We start from the raw sequence: 27,809 nt of genomic DNA on the forward strand, positions 1-27,809 counted from the left end.
AAGCCCAGCAGCCCGGAGGCTGAAGGTGCAGCGTGGTTGGGTTTTGCCAGGCTTACGGCTCAAGGGCCTGTGGGTGTTGAGTGATCATTTGGCTTCTGTGCATGCCTTGGGCCATAGACGGTTGCCAACTGAGATATTCTTGTTAGTAATCCAGAGGATCCTGCTGTTATCAGAGCCTGACAGTGCAAATTCATCATTTGAGCTGACCCCGTGAATAGCCTTCTGTTGGTTAAGATTAAACATACTGAAGCTTTATTAAAAAAGGATTATTTGTTGGTAATGTTTAATCATTAGCAAGCTGCACCAGTTAGAATATTGCTTGTTAGGAGTCCCATATACATTTTTGCAGATAGGCTTGCTATAAAAATATCTGTGGTCATGCACTGAGTGAAAACTATTAAAATATACTTTGCTTATAAACTGGAGGAAGATCTATTTAAAGGAGATGTTTTAGAAAGTAAAATACCCATATAAAAATATGTATGGTATGGTTTCTTTACCCACCCGTGTAACGCCTTCTCCTTAGTTTTTAGAATTAGAGTTTGGTGGCAGGAAAATGGAGCCTTGAGTGAGTCCCCTTGGATTTATCCCCTTCTGAACAGACATGTTCTATACAGGATAACAGCTGCTCAGTAACGAGGAAGGACCCTGTGAGCCCTGTGTGTCTATTTACTTCTGGCTGTGAACCAGAAGCATAGGTCCTTGCTGCTCTGGTTCTTACCTGCACCTGTTGCCCTACAGTCAAGTTTTTTTCATGGTGAGACTTCAGTTCCACAAACTCTGTCTCTGCTGTCCTCTCAAGGAGAGAACCAGCTGGATGCTCCATACGTGATACCCTGAGTTGATGTTCTGACTCTGTGGTAGGAACATTAACTGGAGAGGATATGTTATTTGCTCTGTAAGTAGGAAATTTATGGAAATATTTTGGAAATGTTACAGGACGAATTGTGAAATCCCTGTAGCTTTCAAGACTAGGCAGCATTAATGAACTGGAACATGTGCTGCGTAATTTATGGTAGAAAAGAATTTGCTGATCAGGATTCTACTTATTTCTGAGAAAACTAAAATAGAAGTTATGTTTGATTTCAAATCTGCCTGTAATGGAGCAAAAGGCCCTGAAGATGGGGTATACATATTCTTTTAGAGTGGAATGCTGTGGATCATGGCTAGGCTTGTGTGGTAGCAGTTCTGACCTACTGAAATCCATGTGATCTGGCTTGTATTATAACTACTCTGGAACCTTCCCTGGGTATATCTCTCTGCAAATGCAATATAACTCCTCCTGTCCAGCTCTTTCAGCATTTTCCAGAAGAAATGGATGTTCCTGGCAAGCTCACTTACTGTGTTTGTTTTATATCTTGCTCTTCTACCTTTATTTCCCCAATATTAATACGTGCTACAATCCCAGAGGAACACGGGTTTTGTGGCAGGTCAGGCAGGGAGATAACACCATTGTATAACTAGTTCTTGCTCCATTGATGCTCTTGATTGAAGTTCTTGAAAAGTCATTTAATATTGACTGAAAGCTGCAGGAAGGAAAGGTTTGTGCCCTGGAGCTCCAAAGAGGCTGTGAAAAACGTACAACTTTATCCTTTATTTTTAGTTAATCAATTTAAGTGACAATATTTAGAAGTTAGCTGTGAAACTTCTCTGCTGCAAGCTGTTGAAATAAAACCTAGGTGCTCTCTCTCTCTTGTTTTAGCTCACAAAATCGAAGGTGGGGAATTGTTTACCTTGTAAGAGAGGTGCATGGGAGAATGACATGAATAACATTACAAATGAAGCTTCTGCTGTTGTTCTTGTAGCGCAGGAGAACGGGGACATTATAAGAACAGGGAAGTAAAATCAGAACAGCATGAAGTCTTTCCTTTAAAGAAAGAAACTTGGTTTTGCCCTAGATTTCTGGTACATCTTTTGCTTTAGTCTCTAGACTTTTGCTAACACTGTTTTGCTTATCAGGCTTTCTGACATAATGGATAATTAGATTGTGAAACTGACTGCCATAGGAAGTAATTGGAACCTAGCAGGGTTCAAAGAAAGACTAGGCATCTTTGTGAACCATAAAACTATGTACAGTTAATGTAAACAAAGTGCCCGGAAGGAAGAGACTTCCTGCATTGGACTTTAAGCAGAACTCTGACTTTTAGACACCAAGATGAATAATTCATGGGGACACTGTCAGCTCTACAGCTGGTTTGTTGGGGATTTTATATCTTCATCTAGTATGGTATTGGCAGCAGCTAAAGACAATACTATTCTACAGGCTACACTGTAGTTTGATCTATTTAATTTTTTTCAAAAATTTTCAGGTGACTGATTTCATACATGCAAGTTTGTTTATGATGGCTCATTCCTAGAATAGCACTAAGACTATGCTTCAAGATGAGTAGCTTTCTGAAAGTGAATGAAAGAAGCAGAGTACCTTGAGCTTATTCTGCTTTTTTGTTGTTGTTGTGGTTTTTGTGTATTTATTTTCTTTTTGAGGATAAAATAAATAAAAAACAAGACCTTTTTCTGTTGCTTAATGAACGGAATCTTCATATGCTGATCATTATTTCAGCACAGATGTCTGTAACTCAAATTCTGTGAATCTGCCCATGCAGCTCTGTTCTTGAATTGCTGAGAACAACTGTGTGGGTGAATTTAGAACATGAAATTGCCATGTGCGCCTATGTTTTGTTTATGCAGGACTTTTTTTGAAGAGTACTAGATTGGATTTCCTTAATATTTGCTTTGTGTTCTCTGTGTGTGCATATACATAATAGATACAAACCCCCAAATTAGAAGATGGTCACCAAGCATAAGCTCTATTAATGCAAGATGTTCGATTTGAATCATATTATCAAGTGAAAGAAATATATTAATTCTATGTGCAGAATAAGATAGTAGTTACTTCTAAAGCCTGAATTTATTGATGCTCTATTGCCTACATGTACTGAATACAGCACAGATGACTCTTGGAAATAGACTGCTATTGTCAATTTTAAGAGATTTCTCTTTGATAGACTTAAAAATACTGAAAATTAATAAAAATAGGTTTTAATTTTAAACTGTTCATTCAGTTACATAATAAAAACTTTGGTTAAATTTATATTAATATTGTATCTTTCTCATAGCAAAATTCTTGCTTTTTTTTTTTTTTTGAGGGAGATGGGATTAAAGGCAGCCATTTATATCTTTTCTGTGTTTAGAAATAATTCTATATTGTTTCATGGGCACTTTTTTGTCTTGACATAAGATTTCTGCATGTGAAATACTTGATAGCTGTAGTTACTTAAAAGCAATAGCAATTTTGGCAATAAGGGTGTTGTGTTTACTGTAGTAGATGGGGATCAGGAATCTTTTAAGGGTGTTGAATTCTATTTAGGGGTATATACTTCTTGTTACATACGTATAATAATCTTTCCAAGTTCTCAGGCAGAACCTGTCTGAGAATGTAAATAAAGGAAGTGAAAACTTGATGATATAATTACTGTAAAGCCTAATGATTGCATAATACTTCTGGGTCAATAAGTTATGCTTTTTATAGACCATTTATCTGCAGTTACGTGTTACCTGTATAAAAGAAGAATGGAAATCGTGAAAGCAATAGTTTATTCCAGGTTAGCAAGGAAGTGTTCTTTTATCCCCCAATCTCCAGATATGAAAAGCATTATAGGAACCTACAGTAAATATTGCTTTCGCTACTTTTCAGCTTTGTTGTCTTTGCTTTTTTCCCCCCTTTATTTTCAGAATTGCAGAAGCGAAGGTAAATTTTTCATCTGACTGAGACATCAATGTTAGCTGTCAATAAAATAATAATTACCTAAAAGCCCTATTTATTCTACTTTTGAGAAAGTAATCTTGAAATCCCCAGGCTCTATCTCTCTGGCTTATAACAATACCCACTTCTGAAATGCAGTACTGGAAGTTTGGGTACTTTGCCTCTTGCTCTTATCTTTGATAGGGACACCCATAGCCCCAAGTTTCTGTCTGAGGGCTTTCTGCTCTGACACATTTTTTTCCTTTACAACCAGAAGGGAAATCTCATGACAGCAGTACTTTATTCTTCCTGAACTTTTCCTTTAAGCATTATACAGGTAGTGAAATAGGTTCCCAAGTTAAGTGAGCAGTATCTCTGGACATTGAGAGGTAAAATGTATGTGCAAGGTTTTCTGTCTTCACACTGCTGCCAAAGTCTTCCTTCAACTCTTCCTTCTTCCTCCCTAGGCTATAAGTGTTGGTCTCAAACAGTCAACAGTCTACATCAGAACATTATTTTTCTCAGATATGTTGTAGATACTGGGAGGATGATACATTGTCCTTGTATTTAATTTCTTCTTGTCAGGCTTTTCATATGCAAATCACAGACTTGAGTCCAGGGACAACTACATCCTTAGTGCAGTATTGTAACAAACTTCCCTGAATAGGGCAAGATTTATAGACAGAAAAACCCCTCTGCTTCACATGTGTTAGAGGAAATGTTCCATACATTTGTATAATATGAAGCTAATAGATAGCAGGGTATTGTGATGGGCTGAAGAAAGATGCCATGTACTGTTTCTCAGTATTAACAACTAAAATACAATTGTATTGGAAATGCACAGGGCAATTTAGGCCAGGTGGCTTGACTTGAATACCTTTTTGCTTTCTTGGTCCAGCACCCACTTGTTAGTCACTTACACTTAATTTTAGGTACTATCAGTCATGTTTCAGAACATTCTATACAGCTATGTTTGGGCTAAATTTACTCTTTCCAACAGTGATGCTGCCCTGTATCTACTTTTCTCCTTGGAGAAGGCAGTAATCAATGAGCATGCAGGATTGCCAACACCAGCAGTTCAAAAATCATGAGCTTGTGTTTAAGAATTTGTCAGTGTATTCATGTTTTAGAATGTAATCATGTTTTATCACATGATCATGTTTACCACTTCTCTTTCACAGCTCAGAATATAAGGAACATAAATAGGTGAATGTCTCATTTCACATGTTTTATAATGTTTATGAGTTTTTATAATGGATATCATAGCTAATCAATTTCGAAAGTTGGCAACTTCTGTGTTGTAATTTCGTGAAGATGCTCCACCTTCAACATAGTGCAAAGAGACCTGTAGGTACGTGCTGAGGCACTTCAGTTTGATAGAGTGCAATGAATCCATGCTGTTCAGGACAAAGAAACAAGGTAACAGCAATTCTCCCACCAGAGTATCACTGTTTGCTAATAATTCTTAAGGTGGTGCCATCAAGTAGCAGTAATTTACATCTTTACATCTGAGCATCCTTGTAAGAGCACTAGACGTGTCTTGTAAAATCTTTTGGTTGTGTTTTAGCTCAGGATATATCTAGGATACAGAACCAAAGAGTCATCTCCTAGTTTGCTCCTGGACAGCTTTTCATGGGAAGGAAACTATTGCAGCCTTTGGCTGAGTCTGTGGTCTGAGTAAACAGGAAATCAGGACCATGCAGTGCGCCGTGGTCACTTGGCCAAGATGTAGTCTAAGAAAAGTCTGGGACTTGCAACTCCAGTGAAATGTGTGCAGTTCTGTGAATCCACAAGGGTTGAAAACAGCAGATCTCCGGTACGTTACAGAGGAGAAACTGAAATATAAGGACCAAAAAGAAGTCTTTCCTCCAGATGTACTCATCTGGAGAGCTTTTAATCAGAAATACGCTTTTGAAGTGAACCTCCAAGTTATACCTGTGCTTTGGTTTGTATCACTGAGCAGGCTTGGAGCCCAAGGATGGAATATCTTTTTGGTTGAAGCTGACCTTCCTGGTCGACTGCAAGATACACTTAAAGAACGCAACTGATGTGCTCTGGTTGCTAATGAGCATTTAGACAATAGGACCAGACTAAAACTATTCTGAAGGTGTCCCCCCTGAAATGTGTGTGGTGTGGGTGTCAGGTCCTCGGCATCACCTGTTTCATTCTGCACATCGTTCCTCGTCTCTGCTGCTTCCCCCAGTAGGCACCACCTGGTAAATTGTGGAAGATGGCATGTGACAATAGATTTTCTAGATCCTAATGCCTGCCTGGAGTCCCATTTGCAGCTACTGCCCCAAAGCCTTTCTTCCAAGTATACTGCCATGGGATAAAACCATTCATATCTGGCTGAACTGTCACCATACTCGGGCAGAAGGTCCATCTTTGCCCAGAGTATTTGTCAACAGGCTGTACTCAAAGGGGTTTCTATTTGACGGATTAAAAAAATAAAGATATACTTAAATTTAGTAATAGTAATGTCAGTTATCTGGTTACTAGAAAAATCTTTCTCATAGAAAATAGTCTTGTTTTATGAATCATTTAGTACATTAGAGGTAACATTAAAAATAGATTGCTGCCATGAGATCAGTGTCTCCTGCACTGAAAATAATGCATAGTTTTGACTACATATATTTTTGAGGGTTGTATTCTGCCAGCAGCAGGAGCCATTACCCTGTGATACCTTTACAACAGTCTCCTAATTATCTTCCCTGCAGCATCCTGTCATCTCACTTACATTCTATAAGCGTGTAACTATTATGATATAGTCTTTTCATATGGCAGTGTAACTTGGATCTGTTTCAGGAAGTCGTGCAGGTTTTTTGATGCATTTCTCCTTTGTTTTGCCACATTACAAATGATGGGATTTTTTTTGTTTCCTTTTGAAGTATTCTGTTAGCTGTTGTATACCTGTCTGTGCTTTCTTACTGCCGTCGGAATAGGGACACTGTAAAACTGAGAGTACAAGCAGATGAAAGAACTATCTACCTCCTTACCACAGTGTTTTGCTGCGTCAGAGAAAGAAGTTCAGAAGATTAGGTAACGATGTGGGAGAACACTGAACACAAAAGTCCGGAGTGAGGGGAAGAGGGAAGCTCAGTTGCAGCTCTGCAGAAAAGAGGACTGGAGGAAGTGCGCTGGAGTGAGTAGAGTAACAGCAGGGAAAGCTGAAAGGAACTGTTCCTGAGCCAAGTCCTTGCACACATTAAAGGGTTGGAGAGTTGCAGAAATAGGGAGCCCTCCAAGTAAATGCTGCCTGCAACATCTGCCTCTGCATTGTGCAGGAGCTTTTCTTTGGCAGAGCCTCACAGCCTTACAGAGCCTATAGTTAGATTAAGGGTTATTCGTACTGCACTTTGCATCTTTATTTATAGTTTTCTCCCGAGCAAGAGGTGGCCTGTGTGAGTGTAGGTATGTGTACGTGGATGGAAGCAGTGTGAGTCAATTGCTGACCACATTTAATATCGGAATAAATTTTTTTGTTGAAAACATGTCTTTTGACAACATCCTCCCTCCTAAAGATTTTTCACAGCAAATTTTGCTGATCTGTATCTGGCACCCTTGTCTTGCGTAGGTTCTGTGATGCCAATTGCTAACGGAGAGTTTCATTTGGCTCAATATATAGGAGCTTGGGCTTTTTTAAAGGGAGAATGTGAGTTCTGGTTTTCCAGGGAGTATTGGAGTTTGCAGTACCATTGGTGGTGCAGGCATGATCATTTAAGAGTGCTATATCCTATGCTGCAGCCTGAGGGAACTAAAAAGGGGTGGTGAGGAGGTGTGGAAACAGAGATTTGGCAGCATGATTTTACTTGCTTTTCCCTTTGCATACTCTCGATTGTTTCCCCTCCCCAATGTAGTTCTCTTTTTAGATTTTGCAGTGTGGAGCTGATGTGATTATGGTTTCCTGAAGGGTTCCCCATCACTTTCAGACAAAAGTATTTGTTGCTCACTGTTCAAAGGCAGAATGGAAATTTGCTTCTATGCATCCTCAAAATTGCTGGGGGCACCGCTTTAATGCCATTAAATCGCTTGTCCCAGATCCAGTTGCCACCAAACAGATGGCATCAGATTAATATAATTTGAACCTACAGACTTATCACTTGCCTTATAGTGTAGAGATTACACTAAAATAACGGGAACCAAATTACTCCAGGTTCTTTGTCTGCTTTCACTACGCTATTGAATTATAGTATCATGTTTGTGGTGCTTCAGGGAGAAATGAATTAGGAGTGAGATCTACGCGCTTGCCTTACAGGAAAGTTTTATGGGCAGAGACAAGGGAAACATTCTCCAAATGCTATTAAAAAGATTTTACTTAAGGTCCCATATATTTTCAATGTAATCTGAGAGCTGACTTTGATTCACACGTAAACCAAATTGAACTTTGGAATAATACCTATGTCTGTTCCCTTTTGTTCCTTTTTGGGTGATTGCAGCTTTAAAGCTTAAACAACTTTCTTAAAGCTGGTTGGAAAAAAAAACCCAAACTCATTATTTGCACACTTGATAGGTGAGGAGGAAATAAAAGACCTAGTAGAGAGTTTAGGGATTATTTATGAGTACTGGTAAATAACTGCAGGCTTCTACAATGGACATACTCAGTTTTCTGTCTGAACTGTAACATTCAAGCTGAACATCCTTTGATTCAGAACTGTATCTCTCCTTTGAGCAGGGGAAAGGCCTAATGAAGTACTGTGGTGCTTATCTTCTTGCTCTAGTCTCCAAAACAATTTATGGTGCTTCAGCTAAGCTTCCGTTTCGTACTGTTTTTAAAAGCAAAGTAGTATTGTTTGTAGTATATCCTGCTTTAAAATAGTAGGAGATGGATAAAGAAGTGATTTGGGAGCCCAAGTTATAGAGCTGAACACAGCAGCATTTGCTGCGTGTGTTATAATTAGCCTTAGAGCAGGAGGAGTTGGCTGACACAGTGCTGACCACAACTTTAGCCTGTGGAAGCAGTAAATGGTTGTGTTTTCCCATACCAGCTATCATGATTAAAGGTGAGGTAGGGACCCACCATGCCGAGATGGCAAACGTTTGTGGAAGTTTCCAGTGGTCATCTTTGAAAGGAAAGGATGTAACTTTTGGGAAAGTTTTAAGTCAAAGCCCTGTATTTGCTTTTGTGTGTAGTTTGAGTTGTAGCCTGCAGAATGCAGTCCCTGGATCCCCTTAGTGTGGATGCCTTATGCTTTTCGGTAGTCATTAGCGCTCAACAGAAAGAGACGCGATTGCTGAGTTGCATGATAAGGTGCCAGATTCTCTTTTATTCTCCTGATCTGATCTGAGAGACTGCGTCTGCAAGCAGACACATTCAGAAAACATGTAGAGGGAAGTAGTAAATGACAAATGTTGGCAATACAAGTTGTTGTCACATTGTGTAACCCAAAGAAACGAGCGAAAGCTTTTCTTTGTAGCAAAGTAGGCACATACCAGTTGGATTACACTTACCGGGGATGAGTGAACCAGGGAACTGCTTTTTAGCACAGTTCCTCGAAGAGCAGGATGCTCTATTTACATAAGCATATACCTATAGAAATGACAGTAGGCCAAAAAACAATGGGCAAGGTGGGATGGCAGACAGCGGGCTGGCACTGCAATTTCAGAAATACTTGGTGCCAGCACAGAAACCTGCCAGTGCGGTTAGTGGCAGAAAGAAAAAGGGGCAGCTAGGGAAAGGGGTAAAAACCAAAGAGGAAAGGAGTTTGATGGAAAAAGTCTTGCAAAGGAAGAAAGCAAAGATGTGTTTTCAGGGGGAGTATGGCAGGACAGCAGCAGTGATGGGGAAGAGGGCTGAAAAGCACAGCATTGTCCTTTTCTGTTTAGTGTTCGAGAGTTACCTGCGTTGTATGGTCTTTTTTGGTGAGTCATTTAGAGAGGACTTCATTACTGTCCCTGAGCCTTTTGCACTGCTGCATTTAGTTCTTTTTAACCTTTCCCTATCCCTCTAGCCATTTCCTTTTTTCATTAATTAGTCTTCCACCTGCTCTCTGCAGTGTTCTTTCAGTTCACGTGACGATCCTGGACTCTTAAGTGGGGATAAATCCCCAAAGCAGGGAACATAAAAGCAGAAATTCCTCCTATGGATCTTAAACTGGGATCTTTACTACTAGAGTGAAAGCCTACCAGTTTCCAAGGTTGTTAGTTGCTTCTAGTATGACTCTATCATATGCTGGTGGAAGTAGACCAGCCAGTGGAAACGCACTGTCCAAGCTTGGCCAGTTTGCTTTACAGTTTCTTGGTAGAAACAGCAATTTAGAGTAATCAACCAAAAAGTAAAGAAGTACAAATCTGTAACTCCGACATCTCATTGGCAGTTCAGCTGTCAGGTCCACTCATGTTGGCAGGAGTAGGTGGCCAAATGCAAATTGGTGATCTTTACTGCAGAGTTGTGAGTGGATTTGAATGGGCTGCGGGATGCGAGGGGCCAGGATAAAACTGTAGATGAAGGGTGGGATGTGGGTGATTTAGGCCATTTTGTATTGCTTTGTAAAAGCTTTGCTTTGCATAACTGTTTCTTACTATTATATATGACATTTGTGGTGGAGGAGAGAGCTTCCTATTCTACACTGAGATAGAGAAGTGTATGGATATTTATTCTCAGCTATCTAATCTGGTGTTGAACTGCATTTGAGATGTGAATGGGACAGTCTGTATGAAGACAAAGGCAGAGGTAACAACAATCTCAGTCCCTGGATGTTAATGTTTAACCAAAGTGCTTCTTGAGTGAGGATCAGGTGAAAGGAGAAAGGGGAAGGTCTAAGAAAACAAGACAGAGATGCTGATGATTGAGTCTACTATAGTGAGGGAAGCAGATGAGCTTCATGGTCCCTGGTCTTGTGTTGTGGGCAACCCGGCATTTACATCCAAGACTTTCTTCCACAAACCAGATGACAAATAGATTTTCTAAAACAAAGCAAAATGCATCTTAGCTAGATGTTACTCACACTGTACCCAGAGGCAGGGATACTCAAGGAATCTATATACGTTTGAGGCTTATATGCAAGAACCTCTGGCAAGAATCCACACTTTTTGTTTAGTTTTGTTTGTTTTTTTAATTTAAGTAATTTTGTTACTGATGCTTTTCAGCAGGCCTCTGCATGACTATACTTAGGGAATACACTGTTGGGATTGTATTTCTTGATTACTCTTATATGGCATCTATATGATAGCATCCTTAGCAAAGATTCAAGGTGCTATTTTAATAAACAATGGCCCCAATTTTATTCATTCATAGTATCCCATCAAATGACATCAAGTTAAAATATTAAAGCCTAACAACAAAAGTCACGGATAGAGACTGTGCAGCTGACAAGGCTTTAGCAATGTAGAAAAAACTGTCTTCTAAATGCTGCATACTCTGGGAGCCTCATTAAATTAAAAAGGAAAAAAAAATACGTATTTGAACACTTAGTACTTAAAAGTATATCAGACTCAATATATAAGCTACACTCATGCTACAGAGAGATGCCATGTTGTTTGCTTGCACTGTTGTCTGCAAAGAGTTTTTGATTGGTGTTTCAGTCTTGGATTATATGGTTTTTAGGAGCAGCGTTGTAATTTTGATCCGTGGCTGCAGAGCATTAGTACAACAGAAGCCTGGTCCTCACTGTAGTTCCTAGCTGCTATTTCAATATTGGTAAAAGACCAGTGAAAAGAAATATAAAGGCTGAAGTGGAGGATTTCTGGGGTACAAGGGAAAGAATTCCAATTTTGAACTTCTAGCTTTCCTAGATTTTAATGAACCTCTTACTGTTTCTTTTTAAAATTCTTATGGCAAACACACGTATAAAATGTTCCCCAAGACAGCAAGAATCAATCTGATTTTGGGGAGTTCTATATATGTACAGTTTCACCTCAGATTGCTAGGAGGTGCAAGTGTTGAGCGTATCTGTAAAATAATAACAGAGTTAAAGCATTTAAAAACCCTTCTGCCTCCAAAATACTTTAGAAGTTCTTCTAGAAAAACACTTCTAAAATATATGACTATGTGGACATCTGCTTAAGTTCTTCACTGATTGATTTTATGTAAAACTTTTAAAACTAATAAATAAAATATGAGAAGTAAAAACACTCAAGATTTCTAAACGAAGTCTGTTCATTTTCATAATAATGCAGTGGGCTGGTGCCAGAATAGTTCATAATTCAGTGATCTCTTAAAATATTCAAACTTTATTTAAAAGAACATTAGTTGTGATTATTTTTGGAAGTACTTTTCAAAGGCTACATTTAAAGAATCACCACAGTGTCTCAGATCCCTTCACAATAATGCAAGCATTGCACTGGTGAAACTTATGGTTGTTTTGAAATTCCAGAATGATCACCATGTTGGTGATTTGGGTGGATTTTTTAAAATATAAATAAATTTCAGTGAACTTGAAGCCAAATTCAGTCCATTTTGCCAGATTTGTTCCTATAAATAATCCCTGAGGAATAATGTATGTGTTACATGTGTTACATGGCTGCTTTTTCATTTTGTTTTGACAGTTCTGTTGTCCATAATTATAATAGATACTCAGTTGCTGAAGAATAACTCTGTGTAGGTTTAACTTTATTTTTTGTCTCAGACTAACTTCTAGACCAAATATTCAAATTTTCTATTGAGTATAACTCCTAGGTTCTAAATGACAGACTGCTTGGTAGCCAAAAATTGTTAAAGGAAAAAAGTTTTTGCCTGGGTACAATACCAATGTGAATAGCCACAGAATTCATTTGTTAAAAAGAACACATTTTATAAACATTTGTGTTTTGACCACTAGTCCATGAAATATAGCAACAAGACCAGCAAATTTTATTACATGATTTTATGCATCTAATTGTGTACTCACATCAAAAAACCACATTTATTACCTTTTCAAATTATATTATACATTTTTCTTTACAGATAAGCAAACAATATATAAAATAACATTCTATAAAATTATAACTCTTTGCGTTTGTAAAGAATAAAGGAGTCTACAATGTGTAGTTGCAAACATTCACATTTTATTCATTTGACCAAGAATTAATATCCTTCTTCTGTGGCTCTTAAAATTCCTTGTCAAGCGGATTGTCAGTCTTGGTGGCTCACTGTGCAGCATTCTTGATCTGTCATCTGCAAAAGATACTCCCTACTTTGTGTGGCCATACATCATGTTAGTTTTGCACTATGAAACCGGCGTTTTGTTCTTTATTCCATATGGGCTGGGGCAGCTCTTCAGCTCGTGTAAACTGTTACAGCTCTAGCAAAGCTGGAAGACCTTTCCTACTAAGTCTACTTATATTAAACAGGGATCTGTTTTATGTAGGAAGTTTAACTAGCATCAAGTATACTGACCTGCATGTTTGCTTTTACAAACAAATAACAGAAAATGAGAATCAATTTCCGTTTTTAAGATCATAGTGATTTTTTTTTTTATATAAAGCAATATAATCTTTTTTTGCTATGCATAGCTTATTTTTAATTTCCCAGCAAATGTCTCCTTAGAAGCTCATTTGAAAGGTTAATTCTGAAATTTTCAAGGTACTTCAAATGATCAAACTTTAATCAGGAGTTTTATCCTGAAGCTCTTAGGTTGGAGAAAATTCAGAGCACAGCAGACTTTGTACGCTGTGCCGGTTCCCAGGAAACTGGCTGGTTTGGCTGCTGAATTTAGCTGGCTGGTGTGTGCATACGACCACTTCCTGGCAGACGTTCAGATCTGGTAAGATTTTTGTAGTTGTTACCCGGAGGGGAAAAGACAAGTGTTTTGAACCCATAAGGACTTCAGTTTTATTTTGGAAACATGAGGGTTGAACACTCCAAAAGCTGAAGACCGATTTTTTTACAGGCACAAATTGCATACACGATATGGAAACCCAGTACCTTTTCCTTTGAATACATGGGTATCAAGATATGGAGCTTGCGTAAACAGGATTTTCATCTTCCTCAAACTTGCTGCTACGTACACCAAGATAAGCCATTGTAGAGTTAAGAATGAATATCACTTACGTAAATGGCTCATCCCTGTGCTGATAAAACTGTTTAAAATCATCAATCAAATTAATCTTTGTTTTTTATTTGGTGGGTATTCATCGAGACAATATCATTTCCAAGTCTTGCATCAAGGGAAATTTTAACCCTCCAGCCTTTGTGATTTTTGGGATGGTGCTTCATGTAGAACTGTAGCAGGAAAAGCAGACAGCTCTCCATTCTAGTGATTTTATTAATGATGAAATGTTTTTAAGTGGCATGCAGTACCCTGAAGGATTGCAGCCAATATATAGTTCCCAACAGGTCAGCCCTAAGAATTGAGCCTGGTATATAATGTGTGATTAACCTTTGTTGTCATCAAAACGTACAACAGCAGTTCAAAACTCACTGGCACTGGCTTTAGTTTAAGATGAAGAGAAAGGCTGGATCACAATTATATGAGCTGTCTTCATTTATCCCCCTTTTCACTATATTTGTGTTTCATCAAATTTGTTCCAACTGTGAATGTTTCAAGATACTGAAAAGGTACTGCCCATGAAGTATTTTACTGTACAGGGTTCAAACTGGCAATGACTAGAATTGAGCCAGTTTGTCTTCACTTGGCTCCAAAATGCTCAGTTACGAAACAGAGCGCTGTACCCCATGCCTGCTTAACACATGGTCTCAAGTAAACTTTTAGTAAAACAGTTTCATCTGTTTAAAATTATGCTCATTTTTGATTACACACATAATTCAGGTTTTTTTAATTTTCACTAAAAAACCACTGTCCTGTTGAAAATAAGATGACGTATTACTAGAAGTCAGGAACCCTATGTACTCTCTATAAAATTCTGTTTTAAGGCTACTGTTGAGATCACATTACTTCCACTTGGTTTCTAAGGAAACTAAATTCTACACACTGATAACCATACAACAATAAAAAAGCCAAAAAATAAAACCACCCCAGTATCTCTCCTTAGTGGGCTTATATAGAGAGCAGTTTCGAAATAATATTTTATTGTAACTCAAAAAATACATTAGGTCATTCTGTTCACATTTTAGCATATAAAAAGTGAACATAAGCTGTTTAAAAAAAAAAAAAAAGACTTAAAATAATCTCCACAGACTTATTCCTTTACAAGATTATTTTCATTAGGTAATATTTTTACACTGGGAAAGGATTCTATAGCTGGAAATCCCTTTATAAAGTTGTATAAAAACATTTTGTTTGTGTACCACATATAGCCTGGATCTTTGGAAACTTCCTGTCCTTAATTGCTTATACAAAATGATTCATGTTGCAAATTGGTATTCACAAGTTATTATGTGTAGTAATTTATATTTTTTCCTTTGTACGGGCATCTAAAGATTAGATTTATGGGTAGTGCTGAAGTGCATTTTAGTCTTGAAATTAAGATTGGAACATACTTTAAAGTACATTCACGTTCTGTATGGATTTCAAACTATTGTCATCATGATGATGGTTTGGGCGTTTTGTGGGAGGAGGGTTGTATCTCAGAGTATTGGTTTGGTTAAATACAATACACGGACAAAAGACAAAGTAAGTTTTAAGGCGTTTTATGAAAAACACTATTTTTCCCAAGCATTAAAAACAGCATATGAAAATCTGTAGGGCTAAGTTCTTATGTGGTTTTTTTTTTTTTACCTATTTTTAATGGTGAAAAAAAATGGAGCAGAATACCAAAAGATAGCGATTTTCTCCTTGAAAATGATTTTGATACTGTCAAAATAAACTTTTCATTAGAAGATGAAAATGTCATTTTCTTCAACAGCTGTGTTTGGCTTAAAGTCTGAAATTTCGATTTTTGTCAAGGAGGAAATTTTTTGTAAGGAGAAAAGAAAAAAAAAAAAACCAAAACATTTTGACTGACTATAATATATAATATATGCAGGATATATATAGGTACACATGCAGGAATATGGAGCCAGCACCTCCGCTGGTGTAAAACATCTATGTGTCTCTGAAGTCACAACTTGCCTAACTAACATCAGCTGTGAATCTCACCCAAGAAAGAAATTTTTGCTTATCTCATATTCACCTCTCTGTGGAATGCTGGAGCCGGTTTCTGAACGACATGATTCTGATATAAAAGGCATAAATATAGTAGTACAGGAACTACAGAGCTAACCTGAACACCAGAACGCGTCAGTGGCAAGAAACAGAGGTATGGCTGTAACGTTATTTAATAATTTAGTCTTGAAAAACTACTGAAGGAAAAGTCAAGCTTGTCTGTAACAAAGCTACTAAAATTCTTTTCAGGTCTCCAGAAAACTTTTGTTTGCAATGTAATTCTTTAAGACTACTAAACACTAAGACCACTAAAAATGATAATGAATTTTTCAGGTCTCGGAGTGAAGCCTTCAATGTACTGGTTACTGACCAACATGGTACTTTTCTTTGAGTGAGCAATTCCAGAGATGTGTTTTCTAGGTGGTAGTCGTTTTACTTCTAAAGCTTTTAACAAATATGTATATAAAAGATGCTTCTACAGCACAGTAATAGTAAATGCAGTATTTTCAGGCAAGCACACCAAATTCAACTATGCTGATGACTCTGAACTTCCATGTTAATAACAAAGCTCCCTGTTGATGTTTATTGGTAGCCAAATTTGTAGAGCTGTACCGTAATGTGTTTTAGTATCTAACTGCACATTTCTATATAGCAGCCTTTCAGAATTATACTGAACGATTCTATTAAGCGGTACTACACAAGAAATGTAGTGAATAATATATTCAGAACCTAACCTGATTCATTTTCATTTTCTAGTTACATTGGAGAATATACCATTTTGCCGAGTGCAACTCACACGTCTATATTTTACTTTCTTTGGTATGCTCTGGGCTTTCTACAATTATTTTTAAAACTTCCATTATAGTAAAGCGTATCCTTCAGTAAGGATTGCAGAATTTAAAGATGACGAAAAGTCTCATCTGACAGAAAGCAGCTACTCTTGTTTTCCAGTGCTTTCTCCAGACTGTTTCAAGTGGTGGAATCTTATAATTTGTCTTGGAGAACTTTCACTATGATGTATATGTTTAATTAAAAGGGGGGGAAAAAACATCTATGCTTACAAGTATGTAACTTCAGGTGGATGGAGTGGAACTGAATGTACATAAAATTTGGATAGCTCCCTCACCAAGTACCAGAAAATATATTTATCAATGCCCAATTTTTTATACTGATCTTCATAAAGTACAACACTTGCTTCTACTAACGATTTGGTTCCAGATAAATTAATTGTGGCTAAGGAAGTTCTTGCTACAACATTCAAAGGTGCACTTCTTGCACTTCTTTGAATTATGAAATTCAGAGCAATGCCATCGACTTCACTGGTTTTACAAAAGATTGTGCTTCATCAAAGATCAGAATTGGGCCTCGAGATTTTCTGCCCTACAGACCTATGTTCTTCATCTTTCCTGAGTTACAGAACAGCTCTACTCTGTTGCAAACCTCAAAAGTAGCAGCAATTCTCCTTCAGTATCTAGTTTGCTTATCTGAGTTAAAAGTGGAGATACTTCAGGCAAGAAGTTGTCAATGACTCTATGGAGCATTTAGATATTGAAATCTTTGAAAAACTTCTGCTACACGTTGCTTAGAATGGTATAGGATGTAATCATGGGAATGACAGATCTCAGTGTTAAGCCCATGTTTTGTTCTGCTTTTGTGTGGAAAGGCAAACTGAAGAGCAAACTAGTCTGGTTGAGGACTTCTGAATCCTCTTTTGTTAATTTTGTTCTCTCAAATTTGAAACTCCCTGTAAGGTGCCCAAGGCAGATGGCCATCCTTCCTGTCTGAATGGTGACGGGCTTTCTCCAGGCTGGCGAGAATGTTGTTCCATATGACCATCCAGTCAAGGAGGACACGCGAACGGACCTTCCACCATTCTCTTCTAAGACAAAGCTTAGCAAGTAACTACAACAGAATGCAAGTTTGGTCAATTTAAGAATTCAGCAGAGAGGCTTCTACTGTACCTAGCGGATCGGAACTTGAGCTCATGGTAGCATTGCACAAAGCTGTGATAAATGAAAGTGATCGGCAAGGCTAGTAAAACGATGCCACTAACCACACAAATTCCTCCAAGAATCCTTCCTGGTACAGTGATGGGACACATGTCACCGTAACCAACCGTGGTCATCGAGATGATCACCCACCAACAAGCAGCAGGAATGCTGGCATAATCCTTATTCTTTGTTCCCAAGTCCAGCCCGTTTTCAAGAAGCTGGGAAAGTGCACTGAAAATTGCCATAGCAACACAGATAAAGACAAGTAGCATCACCATCTCTCGGTAACAACGCTTCAGAGTCAGACCAAGTGTTTGAAGGCCAATGAAATGACGAGCCAGTTTAATCACCCAAAAAATCCTCATCATTCTTAAGACCCTCAAGGTGACTCCAGCCCTCTGAAGCTGTGAATTTTCCCCTGTGAAAACTGTCATTAGAACAGAGATGTAGTAAGGAGTAATTGCCAGTAAATCAATGATGTTGAGAGGTCTTCTGACAAACTCACACTTGTTTTTGGAGACGATGAACCTCACAATGCACTCTGCAGTGAACCAGCCTATGCAGATAGCTTCAATTATCCTGTCAAAAGAAACAAAGTACAGTATTTATGTTCTGTGCAAAAGCCTTAGTGGATGTTTGGGTTGTTCACAGATAATTACCAAACTGACACTCAGAGCTTCACAAACGACAAACAGAAAGCCAGGCTATTCTTATCGTACGCATGTAGCACCAGATTTCAGCAACTGACCTGAGGATCTAGTGAGGATTTTACACTGATAGTTGCTAAGAATTTACTCACTGATCATTTTCTTTGAATTATAGACGGCTACCGCTACCTATCCCACCAATGCCAATGTGTAACATTATCTAGAACACTTTTTTGGGGGGTTGTTGGTTGGAGTTTGGTGGATTTTATTAATTTGTTTGTTTGTTTTCAGTCTGTGAGGCTTGATCCACTGGGGAATGCAAAGGACTGTGGATCAGTGCACTGGCTAGTTATGAACAGCAAGGTATAGAACCAGATTACAAAACTAAAATGGAAGTGAAGATGGAGTGGGAAGAAATTAGCTTTTGCATTGGATAATTCATGCAAATTGGCTCTTCAGGAACCAACCTAAACTAGTCTGTCTGATTTGCATCCCAAACAGGTGCTTACCTAGAACTATATTCAGAACTTTATAGGTACTGCCACTAAATACAGATGGTATTTTATTTTTCATCGTTGTGTCCTCACATTTACCACTATGCTCTGCATTACTGAATTTTTTTCTTTTGTTTTAAATGTAACTCCACATAAACGTGTTGCAGCAAGAATGTCAAGGTAACCAGAGAAATAGGCAAGATCACCTTCTTGACAAATAGAAATAAGAAAAAAGAAAAGGAATCCTCGAAGGCGATTTCGGTATGTTCCTGAATATTTCCAAGTCCCAGTGCAGTGAATGAGACTTGAGAATATCTCAACTTGAAACCAGTGGAGGGTAGAAACAGAAGATTAAATTAGTTATTTAATATAGTTATTTAATAACTGTTGTGTGTGTAGTCTCAAATCTCCCATCTGAAAATAACCCTTTTCTTAAGAATTCAGACCGTGCTCGCTTGTTTCATACAGGAGGGAATGGGACCTGATCTTTCCCTCTTCCCTTTGTTTATCTTTTTTCACTAACAGTTTGAGCAAAGAAAAAGCCAGTCACCAATGCCTTCTCATACCAACAGGTCTGAAACCAAACTGAAGTGAGATTGGGGATTTGAAAGTACAACATACAACCAGAGCTTTTTTTTGCTACTACGGGGATCCTAACAAGGTAGTGTCTCTAGTAATGTAATGATTTGCAATTAAAAATCTGACTGTCATTTCTAACCTAAAATTTTGCTTCCCTAACACATCTGCATAATTTTTTACCAGTTCTGAAATCTATTGTTATTATTAAGACAGTGGCCTGTTAGAAAGACAATATTCTTCTGTAACTTCTCTAATTATACTAATAGACTCTATAACTTCCATAAAAGTTTCATGTACTAAAGTTTTATTTATTTTTTATTAATTTAATTTTATTCATTTGTTCACTTAAGTTTTACACTTAAAAATGGAGAAAACAGTAACGGTCAGTGGATGTAACATCATGATTCCAGCCACAGCAAATTTAAATGAACATAAATTAATTACTTAAGGAAATAGTTATTCACATAAAATCAGACCTTGTTTTTCTTTTTTCATAAATAACAACGGAAGTTCTGTAAGCAAGTGGCCTTTCTTCATACAGGGCTTATAAAACACTTGTTTGTGTTAGCACCTTTTGATGGAAAGACCTGTGAATTTCAAAAATAGATTGCTCTTAAGAATTATGTGTTCTTTTAAAAATTAATCTTTTGAAAATATTAGTGCTTCTTTTAGTAATTACAGTGAGTGATAACTGCCTCAGATGCAGATTTAATTTCTTTTAAAAAATGTTCAGATCATAATGTCTTCTAAACAAAAGTCATGTACAAAATATGTGACAGTTATTGTATGAGTGTGGATTACTGCTCCTTTATGTTGGAAAAAAAATCAAGAAAAAAATATTAATGGGTAAATTCTCTTAAAGGCTTTTTACAGATGATGAGGAAATACCTAAGACTTCCCCTAGTAAAATCAGTCAAACAGCAGATCACAGTAATGGACACACCGATAAAAGTCTGAATGTACTTACACATCGGCTAGTTCAGATCTCAGTAATGATTAAAAGAAAAACTGTGTCTGGGTAGAAAGTTTTAGCCAGGAATATTCAACAATTCCAACACTCTATTTTTTTACATTTTATGAAATTTCGCTGGCAGAGCTGCCTGTATCCTATGACATGGAGCATTTAAATGAAAAAGCAATTTGTGATTATACAATTTAAAGCTTTTTCACTGGTTATTTCCTCCCCTCATGCCCTGACAATGTTGGAAAAGTGTGTTTCCTCCATTTTGTCGCAAATCACTCAGGTTATCCCTGAGTTGAGCTTTAAGGAAGTCAGGTCCTGATTGTTGCGATTCAGTAGAAATCTCCTTTATGAATCAACGTTGATTCAGTGGTCCAGTATAACTTTGGGGAATAGTTGTGCAAGGAAAAACCCATGAAACGTGATCAATCCATTGTTTTACTCTGGCAGTTCCTAGCACAAGAGCTACTGTACATCAGTTATACGTCAGCAGGAAGGACTGAAGAAGCCTTTTATTGTAGAACAGATTTGAAGAGAGCTCAGGAATATCACTGATGCAAAAAAGACAAAGCAAGATCAGGACAGTGGGAGATGCATTACTGCCACTCCATTATATATTGCACTTCCATTTCTCCCTTCTTCTCATCAATTATGTGCATCCTGGCAAGGGAGAAGATAATGAAGAAGGGTGTCCCTTATTTTCAGTCCTGGTAAATCATGTAGAAGTGAGTGCTTTGGTGAGAAGAACTAGAAACCTCTGGCCTTTTGGGAAAACTGGAGTGCTTCATACTACGTTTCCCTTTTAGATCAAGTCTACCTCTCCTTGTAGTGACTTATCTTTCTGGCTAACCTTGTTAAGGGATAAATAACATCTAACAAGGAAAACAAATTTTAACAGTTAATCCTCAAGAGAACTTAACTGAGTATGAAGTTAAAGCCCAATAAAATGCATGCCCTTGGAAGACTAAAGTTACTGTATCTCCTGTAATCAATTCTTAAATAATTTGCTGCATATTCACAGGACAGAATGCCTTTTATTATCTATTCCTGGAATAATGCTGTATTAAAATCTATAACTATATAACTAAATCATAAGCTTTATTTGGTAAAATGTAGTATCTATTTTACAAATTTCCATCACAGTTTTTGGTTGGGTTTTTTCCCCCCATCAGTTGTTTTAAAATAGCTGGTATTCAAAAAGAAGGAAAATTAAAAACAAACTCATGAAGTGTTTCCTTGATGATTCCCCACAAAATTTATAAATAATCAGAGAAAATAAGTCCTAATTTTTATTCAGTTTTAGGTTATTTCTGCTCAAACTTACTGTTCATTGTCCCAGACCTAAGCACACGAAAGAGGAGTTTTCTCCTAAAATTTTATGCTTCTTGGTACTTAAGTCTTTCAAGATTGCTCTAATGAGTCTTTTGTCCGTAAATGGAAAATCAAGCCTTTTGTGAGCTTCATTTCTACTGTAATCCCATCACTGTTCAATTTTCTGTTCCATCTGATAACTTCCTCTCAGAATAAGCTATTTTATGTACAATGTGTTAAACCACTTCAGAAATTATTTTTTCAATCACTATCAAGACTAGTTTGTTATTACTAAAAAAAAAATCATATTGTGAATGTCTTAGAACATTTCAATTTAGCATTATTCTTTGCCCCAGTATGCCAATTTGTGTACTTTCAATATCCCCTGGTGAGTTGGTTGAAATCTAGCCAAAATATTCATTAGTGGCACTGTTATCTATTAAGCTTGTAAATAAAACATACACATCAACAGGACACATGAGGAAAACAGATGCTATGATTAAAGACAGTATATGACAGGATTAAAGATTAAAGTCTGTCAGCACTGATTTGTTAAATTGTTGCTAAAGCCTATTTCCGTGTAAAGCACATTAAACCTGAAAAACATCCCCACAGTACCCAGAATGATCAAATTCCTGCTCAGGAAGACTCCTAGTCATTTCAGTAAATATCTTTTTTTTTTTTTTTTTCCCTTGGAAATCAACACGGTTTCTCTCTCACTACAAACTGCAGAGTAAGGGCCACAGAACAGCTTCTTTCCCTGTGTTAAAAACCTCGCAGGCTTGTTTCCTTTCTGTCCCTGCTTTGGCAGCAATAATATGTCTTGAGACATTCAACTTGGGTGCCTTATGTGGGAGGCTGTAATGACCCAGCACTCCCCAGGGAGGGGACAAGTGCCTTTCACAGCTCTCGGGGGATACCTGGATATGAACATCATGAGCCCTGGGGTCTTCAGCATCTTTTCCATCTACTGTGAACACGCATGGCACCTAGCCCTGGTGAGTTTGTTACGGTTCTCCTGTGGCCGTGCAGTGATACACGGCTGTTATCTCTTGTTTTTCAAAAAGCTTGTGAATTCATTAGAAGAAGTCCATGGTTTTAACTTAGGTCTGTAGTTCCATTTTTTTACCTTCAGCCTACTGTTTTAACTTAGTGAAAATGTGGTGGTTAGGTTAGATCTTACCCATGAAAGAAGTCCTTCTTTTTTTTTTTTTTTAACAGATGTTGGACGTGAGCATTTGGGTATTCTGAAATTTTGCCACCATAAATGAATAATGATTTTTGTGTGTCTAAAATTCAAATGCAACTTTTTAAGCTGATGTTTTGCAGAGATGAAGAAAAAAGCCCGCTGGCATCTGTTGAGAGATGCTGTTTGGGAGAAGTTACTGTGTTTATTTGCTTTTGCTTAAGAATACAGCAACCATATAGGCGTGATAACCGAGCAATTCTTTCAATGCAAATATAATCACGATTACTCAGTGGAAGAGGGGCAACAGCCTCTCCCTTGTGCTAAAAAGCATTAGAAAAGGAGTTTAAAGGCAGGTGGATAGAACTGTGCTGGCACTAAGTCAAGCAGCTTCAAATGAGTTCCTATTACAGGCTTGAGAAGCTCTCCCCAAAAGATTACGCTTACGATCAGTTTATGGCCAGGTCCCTGATCAGAGGCGCGCGGTATGTGTCTGCTGGCACAGCTCAGAGGAGAGCAAAGATGACTTGAAATTGCCAGAAGCAACAGAAGGGGAGACAGGTGTCCCTGCTGTCTGCTCCTAAACTGCAAAGCTGATGCAAATCTTTAGCTCTGATAAGTGGAACGTGCCAAGGCAGGGAAAAGAGCAAAAAAATCTTAAAATGAAATTTAATGAAATGAAATTTAATAACTCATCCCTCATCCTGAGAACGGACCTGGGGAAGGCAATCCCTCTGCACATCAGGGAATTATACTGTGTCTGTAACATCTGTGAAATTCAGAGGTCAGATTCCCCATCCCTCTCTCCTCAAAAAGGCTCACTTGTGGAGTTCTTTGTTGCCCTCTGAAGGGTGTTACTGCAAAGGATCTGAAACAGCCATAGGCTGCTCACCCTTTGAGAGTGTGGTCACCATGAAAAGTCATAGCAATGCAATGGTTTCTGAGAAAAGTGTGGTTGACTCGATTCTTCTTCTGGTGAAGAGGTGTTCATACAAGAAAAATAAACACAGCTGGGTATTAGCTGGCAGCCGCAGTAACCCTCACTGCAAACCTCATTAGAGGGGATGATTTTCTAAATTACAGACTTGGTGACACCCTCACTTCTAGAGATGATGTCCAGGGAAGCTGGAGACACACTCCTAGAGCTGTTTCCACTGCAGGTGCCCAAAGAAGCTCTGGGGATGGTTACCCCACTTCAGCCATGGAAATTATCCAAGCAGCACCTTTCTGAACTCTAACGTAACACTGAGGGAAGCTCAGGGGGTTTTATTAGTAAGTGTGTGAGAGGCTATTATCAAAATTGCTGAATTTCATAAGGTGGTTCTCACCTCTTCTAAGCAGTGGCTTATGCTGATCTGAATAGTCAGATATATCCAACATCTACAGCCGAAGGACTTAGACATAAACCCATTCAATTTTCATTTCTAGAACTTGTAACAATATGTTTTAGAATAATGTAAAGTCTTCATACTAGTAATTACAGGGCCGTGTGAGTCAAAATTTGCTTGCATACAGAATCAGTGTCACAATTTCTCTTGACAAAAAAAAAATATTATTGTATTATCATGTTAGATAGAATTTCTTTACTCAGATGAGGAACCTTGGTTAATAAACACAAAAGCAGAATTTGGCTTCATATTTTTAAATGTGTCAGAAACTAGTGGCCAGATTTGTAAAAGCCTTCTCACCTAAGATGGGCAGCGTTGCCAGAGTACACAATCCCAGACACTCCTGTGTGATTTCTGGAGTCAAACTTTCAAATAAGCCACTTAGCTGCTCAGGTTTTGAAACCCTAACTCGTTTTAAATTAAATAACTACAAACAAAAGAAAATATAAACAAATAAAGGGAAATAAAGCCAGATGACAACTGGGCATGTTAGGTCAAATCCCATGGCATGTGTAAGTAGTTGTAACTAAACTGGCTCACTCAGTTGAAAGCAATTGTAGCTCACACCTTTTTTTCCCAGATATAACAGGCATTTCAGTGATGATGCAGCATATGCAATAAGGAAAGGAGTGGCTCCTGTAAGAGAACAAGGCCACCTCAGCAGGTGACCAGCTGCGGACAGAAAGGAACACATTTGTATCTGTTTTCCATGTGTTTGCCATTAAATTGCTATCAGTGCCTGTGCAGTGAGAGCAGGTAGTTTAAGTCACACATGAAACAAACCAGCCTGTATCCGTGTTTATATGCGACAGATTTTTGCAAGAAGATGGTTATAAACGGTTCAGCCCAAACTTTTACTGTTCTCTCTCCTTTTTTTTTTTTCGTGGTTGCAATTCCACAGAGTATACTACATCCAGTACTGAAGAAATTCACCCTACCATTGACAGTGTTCCTTCTGCTATTAAAAGGAGCCATCACAGCTATTGCAGTGCTTGACTACGCTGCAACTTACAAGTATTTAGAACCTTATCCTTCAAACACTTGGTATACAATATGCAATGGTTCAGAAGAGTAAAATTATGTGTATATATAATACAGGCACGTTCTTGAAGGAGCTGCTATGAAAGAAAAATTACGCGTCACATGCCTTGTTCCTCTGCAAGTTCAACTCTTTCAGTGAGAGAAAAATTGTTGACTCCCACACCATGAAGATGTGAACAAAGATGCGACCGATGTCATTAGTGCTACGGTAGCGTCACATCGATTTTCCCCTGTCTGTTGGGGGTATCTAAGCAATTTGCTGCCTTACAAGAAGATCACCCAGAGTATCCCACCTTTTGAAGTAACCTTGCAAAACTTAAGTAAGGCTTTTTAGCTGGAAGAACCTGTAAGAGCAACTTGTGACATATCTGAATCTAAGCAGGAATCAACAGCTTCTCAATGTGCATCTCCTTTCTTGTTGTTCATACAATTAAATCTTTGGCTCAGCTACAATGAGAAATACAGGTGCAGTTTTCCATTAAACTAATGGAAAGTATGAAAATACTTTCCAAGGAATTAATTTGGCCACTAAGATATAATATATCACATTCCAATTAACTCTATGGTAAAAGATGATGATTTCATAATGACAAGGCTGCGATTTCACTGTAGGGCCCCTTTAGCTGAGCAGAAGCTGAAAACTTTTTTGTTGAATATTCTGTTTGTTGTAAAAGAAGGGAGAATCTACCAAATACAAGAAATGTTTCCTTCATTCTTTATGTGTCAGTCTTATTTATGGGAGAAATCCCTACCTATCTTGATTCTGTTCTCTTTGGAACAGAAGAGAGAGTGTGATGACACTGAAGTCAGCAGAGTTGCATTGCTGTAACCCTAAGCTGAGGTCACAAAGAAGATGAGAAAGGGTTTGTTCTCACTAGTACAGCTCAGGATTGAGCCTTACACCCCGTGCCCTGGTTTCTGCAAATGTTTTGCAACGTTTAGCGCGCTTCCACACGTTTTATCAGAGGGAAATGTAAACATCTGTTACATTCATACACCGGGGTGTTTAGATGATGCATTTGCAAGACCTTAATGCACAGTCTGATCAGCTCCTGTGTTCTCCAGATAGAGACCCTGAGATGGCAAGAGGAACGGGGGCAAGGCCGTTCCCACACAAGAAGGTTTTACAAGAGCAGAACCGTAACAGGCACTGGATCCTCTCCAGCAGAAGGACCTGTGTGAATATGGGCAGAGCACACACAGGGCTGTGCTCTCCCCAAAGGGAAAGAGAAGGGAATTGCATTCTTTTAGGGGTTTATTTCCCTTTTTCCCCCGCAGCCGTAACACCTAATAGGATTTTCCAAGTGTTTGAACTTCTTGATGTGGGTAAGGAGTCCCGTGGCTCCTGAAGGGGGTGAGAATAACAGCTCCGGGATGCCGCACGGACGGAGGCACCCTCCGGGAGCAGAGGAGCCGCGTTCCGCCGGCACCTGCTCCGACGCCAGCCCGCCCGGACCCCGGCCTGCCCCGGGGATCCGCTCCCACCCCCGAGCCCCGCACGGGGGGACGCCCGGTGGGTCGCAAGGCAGCGCCCGCTCCCCCGAGACACCCCCATATCCACCCCCCGCCCCGGCTCCCCGGCTCAGAGCCGGGGTTTTAAGGCGGGCGGGCGGGCGATCTCCGCCGGCGGCGGGTTAGAGCCACTCAGGGACCGTCAGGACGAGGGGCAGGACACAGCGGACGGGACACAACGGGGAGCGGACAGCGGGAAAATAAAGGATCCTCCTACCCTGAGGGCTCCCTCACTGACTCTGCTGTGTACCTGCTCTGCTCCTCCACGCTGCGGTTCTCCGGCGCCCGCCACTCGGGCAGAGTGCTGGCGCACAGCACCACCATGGACACGATGACGAAGAGGATGGAGACGGTGGCCAGGACCTGGGCGGCCACGGAAGACGTGGGCTCCTCGAAAGTCCTCCTCATCCTCTCCAGCCACTTCCCGCCCTCGTTCGCCGCCGCCCGCCGGCCCTTGCCCTCGGGGCCGCCGCCCGCCTCCCCCGGCGGCTCCTCCGCCGTGTAGTAGGTGCACGTCTCGGACATGCGGTCGTCGAGGCGGCGCTGGCAGCAGTAGTCGAGGTGGGAGCCCTCCAGCCCCCAGTAGATCATCTCGTTGTAGAAGGAGAGCTCGCACATGTGGGGCACGAAGCGCAGGTGGCCGTGCCGCACGTAGAGCATGATGAAGCCGAAGGCCTCGGAGTGCCGGTCGAAGAAGTACTCGTTCCGCTCCCGGTCGTAGTCGTCGCACACCTCCAGCACGTCCTGCTCCGAGAGGCAGCCGTGCAGGCGGCTCACCCGCCGCAGCGGGAAATCCTTCAGCACCTCCCGGGAGAAGGAGTACCGGGTGCCCCCGACGTTCAACACCACCGGGGGGCCGCGGCCAAAGTTCATGGCTTGGGTGGGACGGAGGAGGGGAAGGGCGGGCAGGGCAGGGCGGCCAGGCGGGGGGCGGCGGAGGCTGCCCCGGCTCCGGCTCCGCTGGCGGCTCCCGCTCGGCGACGGGGCGGGCGGGGAG

The 27,809-nt window shown here is 39.5% G+C and overlaps 1 protein-coding gene across 2 annotated transcripts; it reads right to left on the minus strand.

The window, feature by feature from the left end:
- Positions 1 to 11,895: 11,895 nt before the first annotated feature.
- On the minus strand, positions 11,896 to 27,685 carry KCNG3 (potassium channel, voltage gated modifier subfamily G, member 3). 2 transcript variants are annotated; one of them, XM_014950885.1, is made up of 2 exons: positions 27,063 to 27,685; positions 11,896 to 18,272 (listed from the first exon to the last, which is right to left on the minus strand). In XM_014950885.1, exons 1-2 carry the CDS (start codon positions 27,683 to 27,685, stop codon positions 17,627 to 17,629), a joined length of 1,269 nt encoding a protein of 422 aa, XP_014806371.1. In that variant the 3' UTR covers positions 11,896 to 17,626. The 2 variants fall into 2 exon arrangements, with proteins under 2 accessions (XP_014806371.1, XP_014806370.1); XM_014950884.1 differs by having other exon boundaries at positions 27,030 to 27,685.
- Positions 27,686 to 27,809: the final 124 nt, after the last annotated feature.

This window comes from Calidris pugnax, unplaced genomic scaffold (genome assembly GCF_001431845.1).
Source record: "Calidris pugnax isolate Ruff unplaced genomic scaffold, ASM143184v1 scaffold24, whole genome shotgun sequence".
In the NCBI taxonomy this organism is placed as follows: domain Eukaryota; kingdom Metazoa; phylum Chordata; class Aves; order Charadriiformes; family Scolopacidae; genus Calidris; species Calidris pugnax.

Bases quoted from the DNA above. Each gene is read 5' to 3' on its own strand.
- KCNG3 (XM_014950884.1), bottom strand. From the start codon at position 27,685: ATGAACTTTGGCCGCGGCCCCCCGGTGGTGTTGAACGTCGGGGGCACC. The intron at 18,273-27,029 runs GTAGGAGGATCC...TTCTTTTGACAG, and splicing joins TCAGTGAGGGAGCCCTCAGG to GATAATTGAAGCTATCTGCA.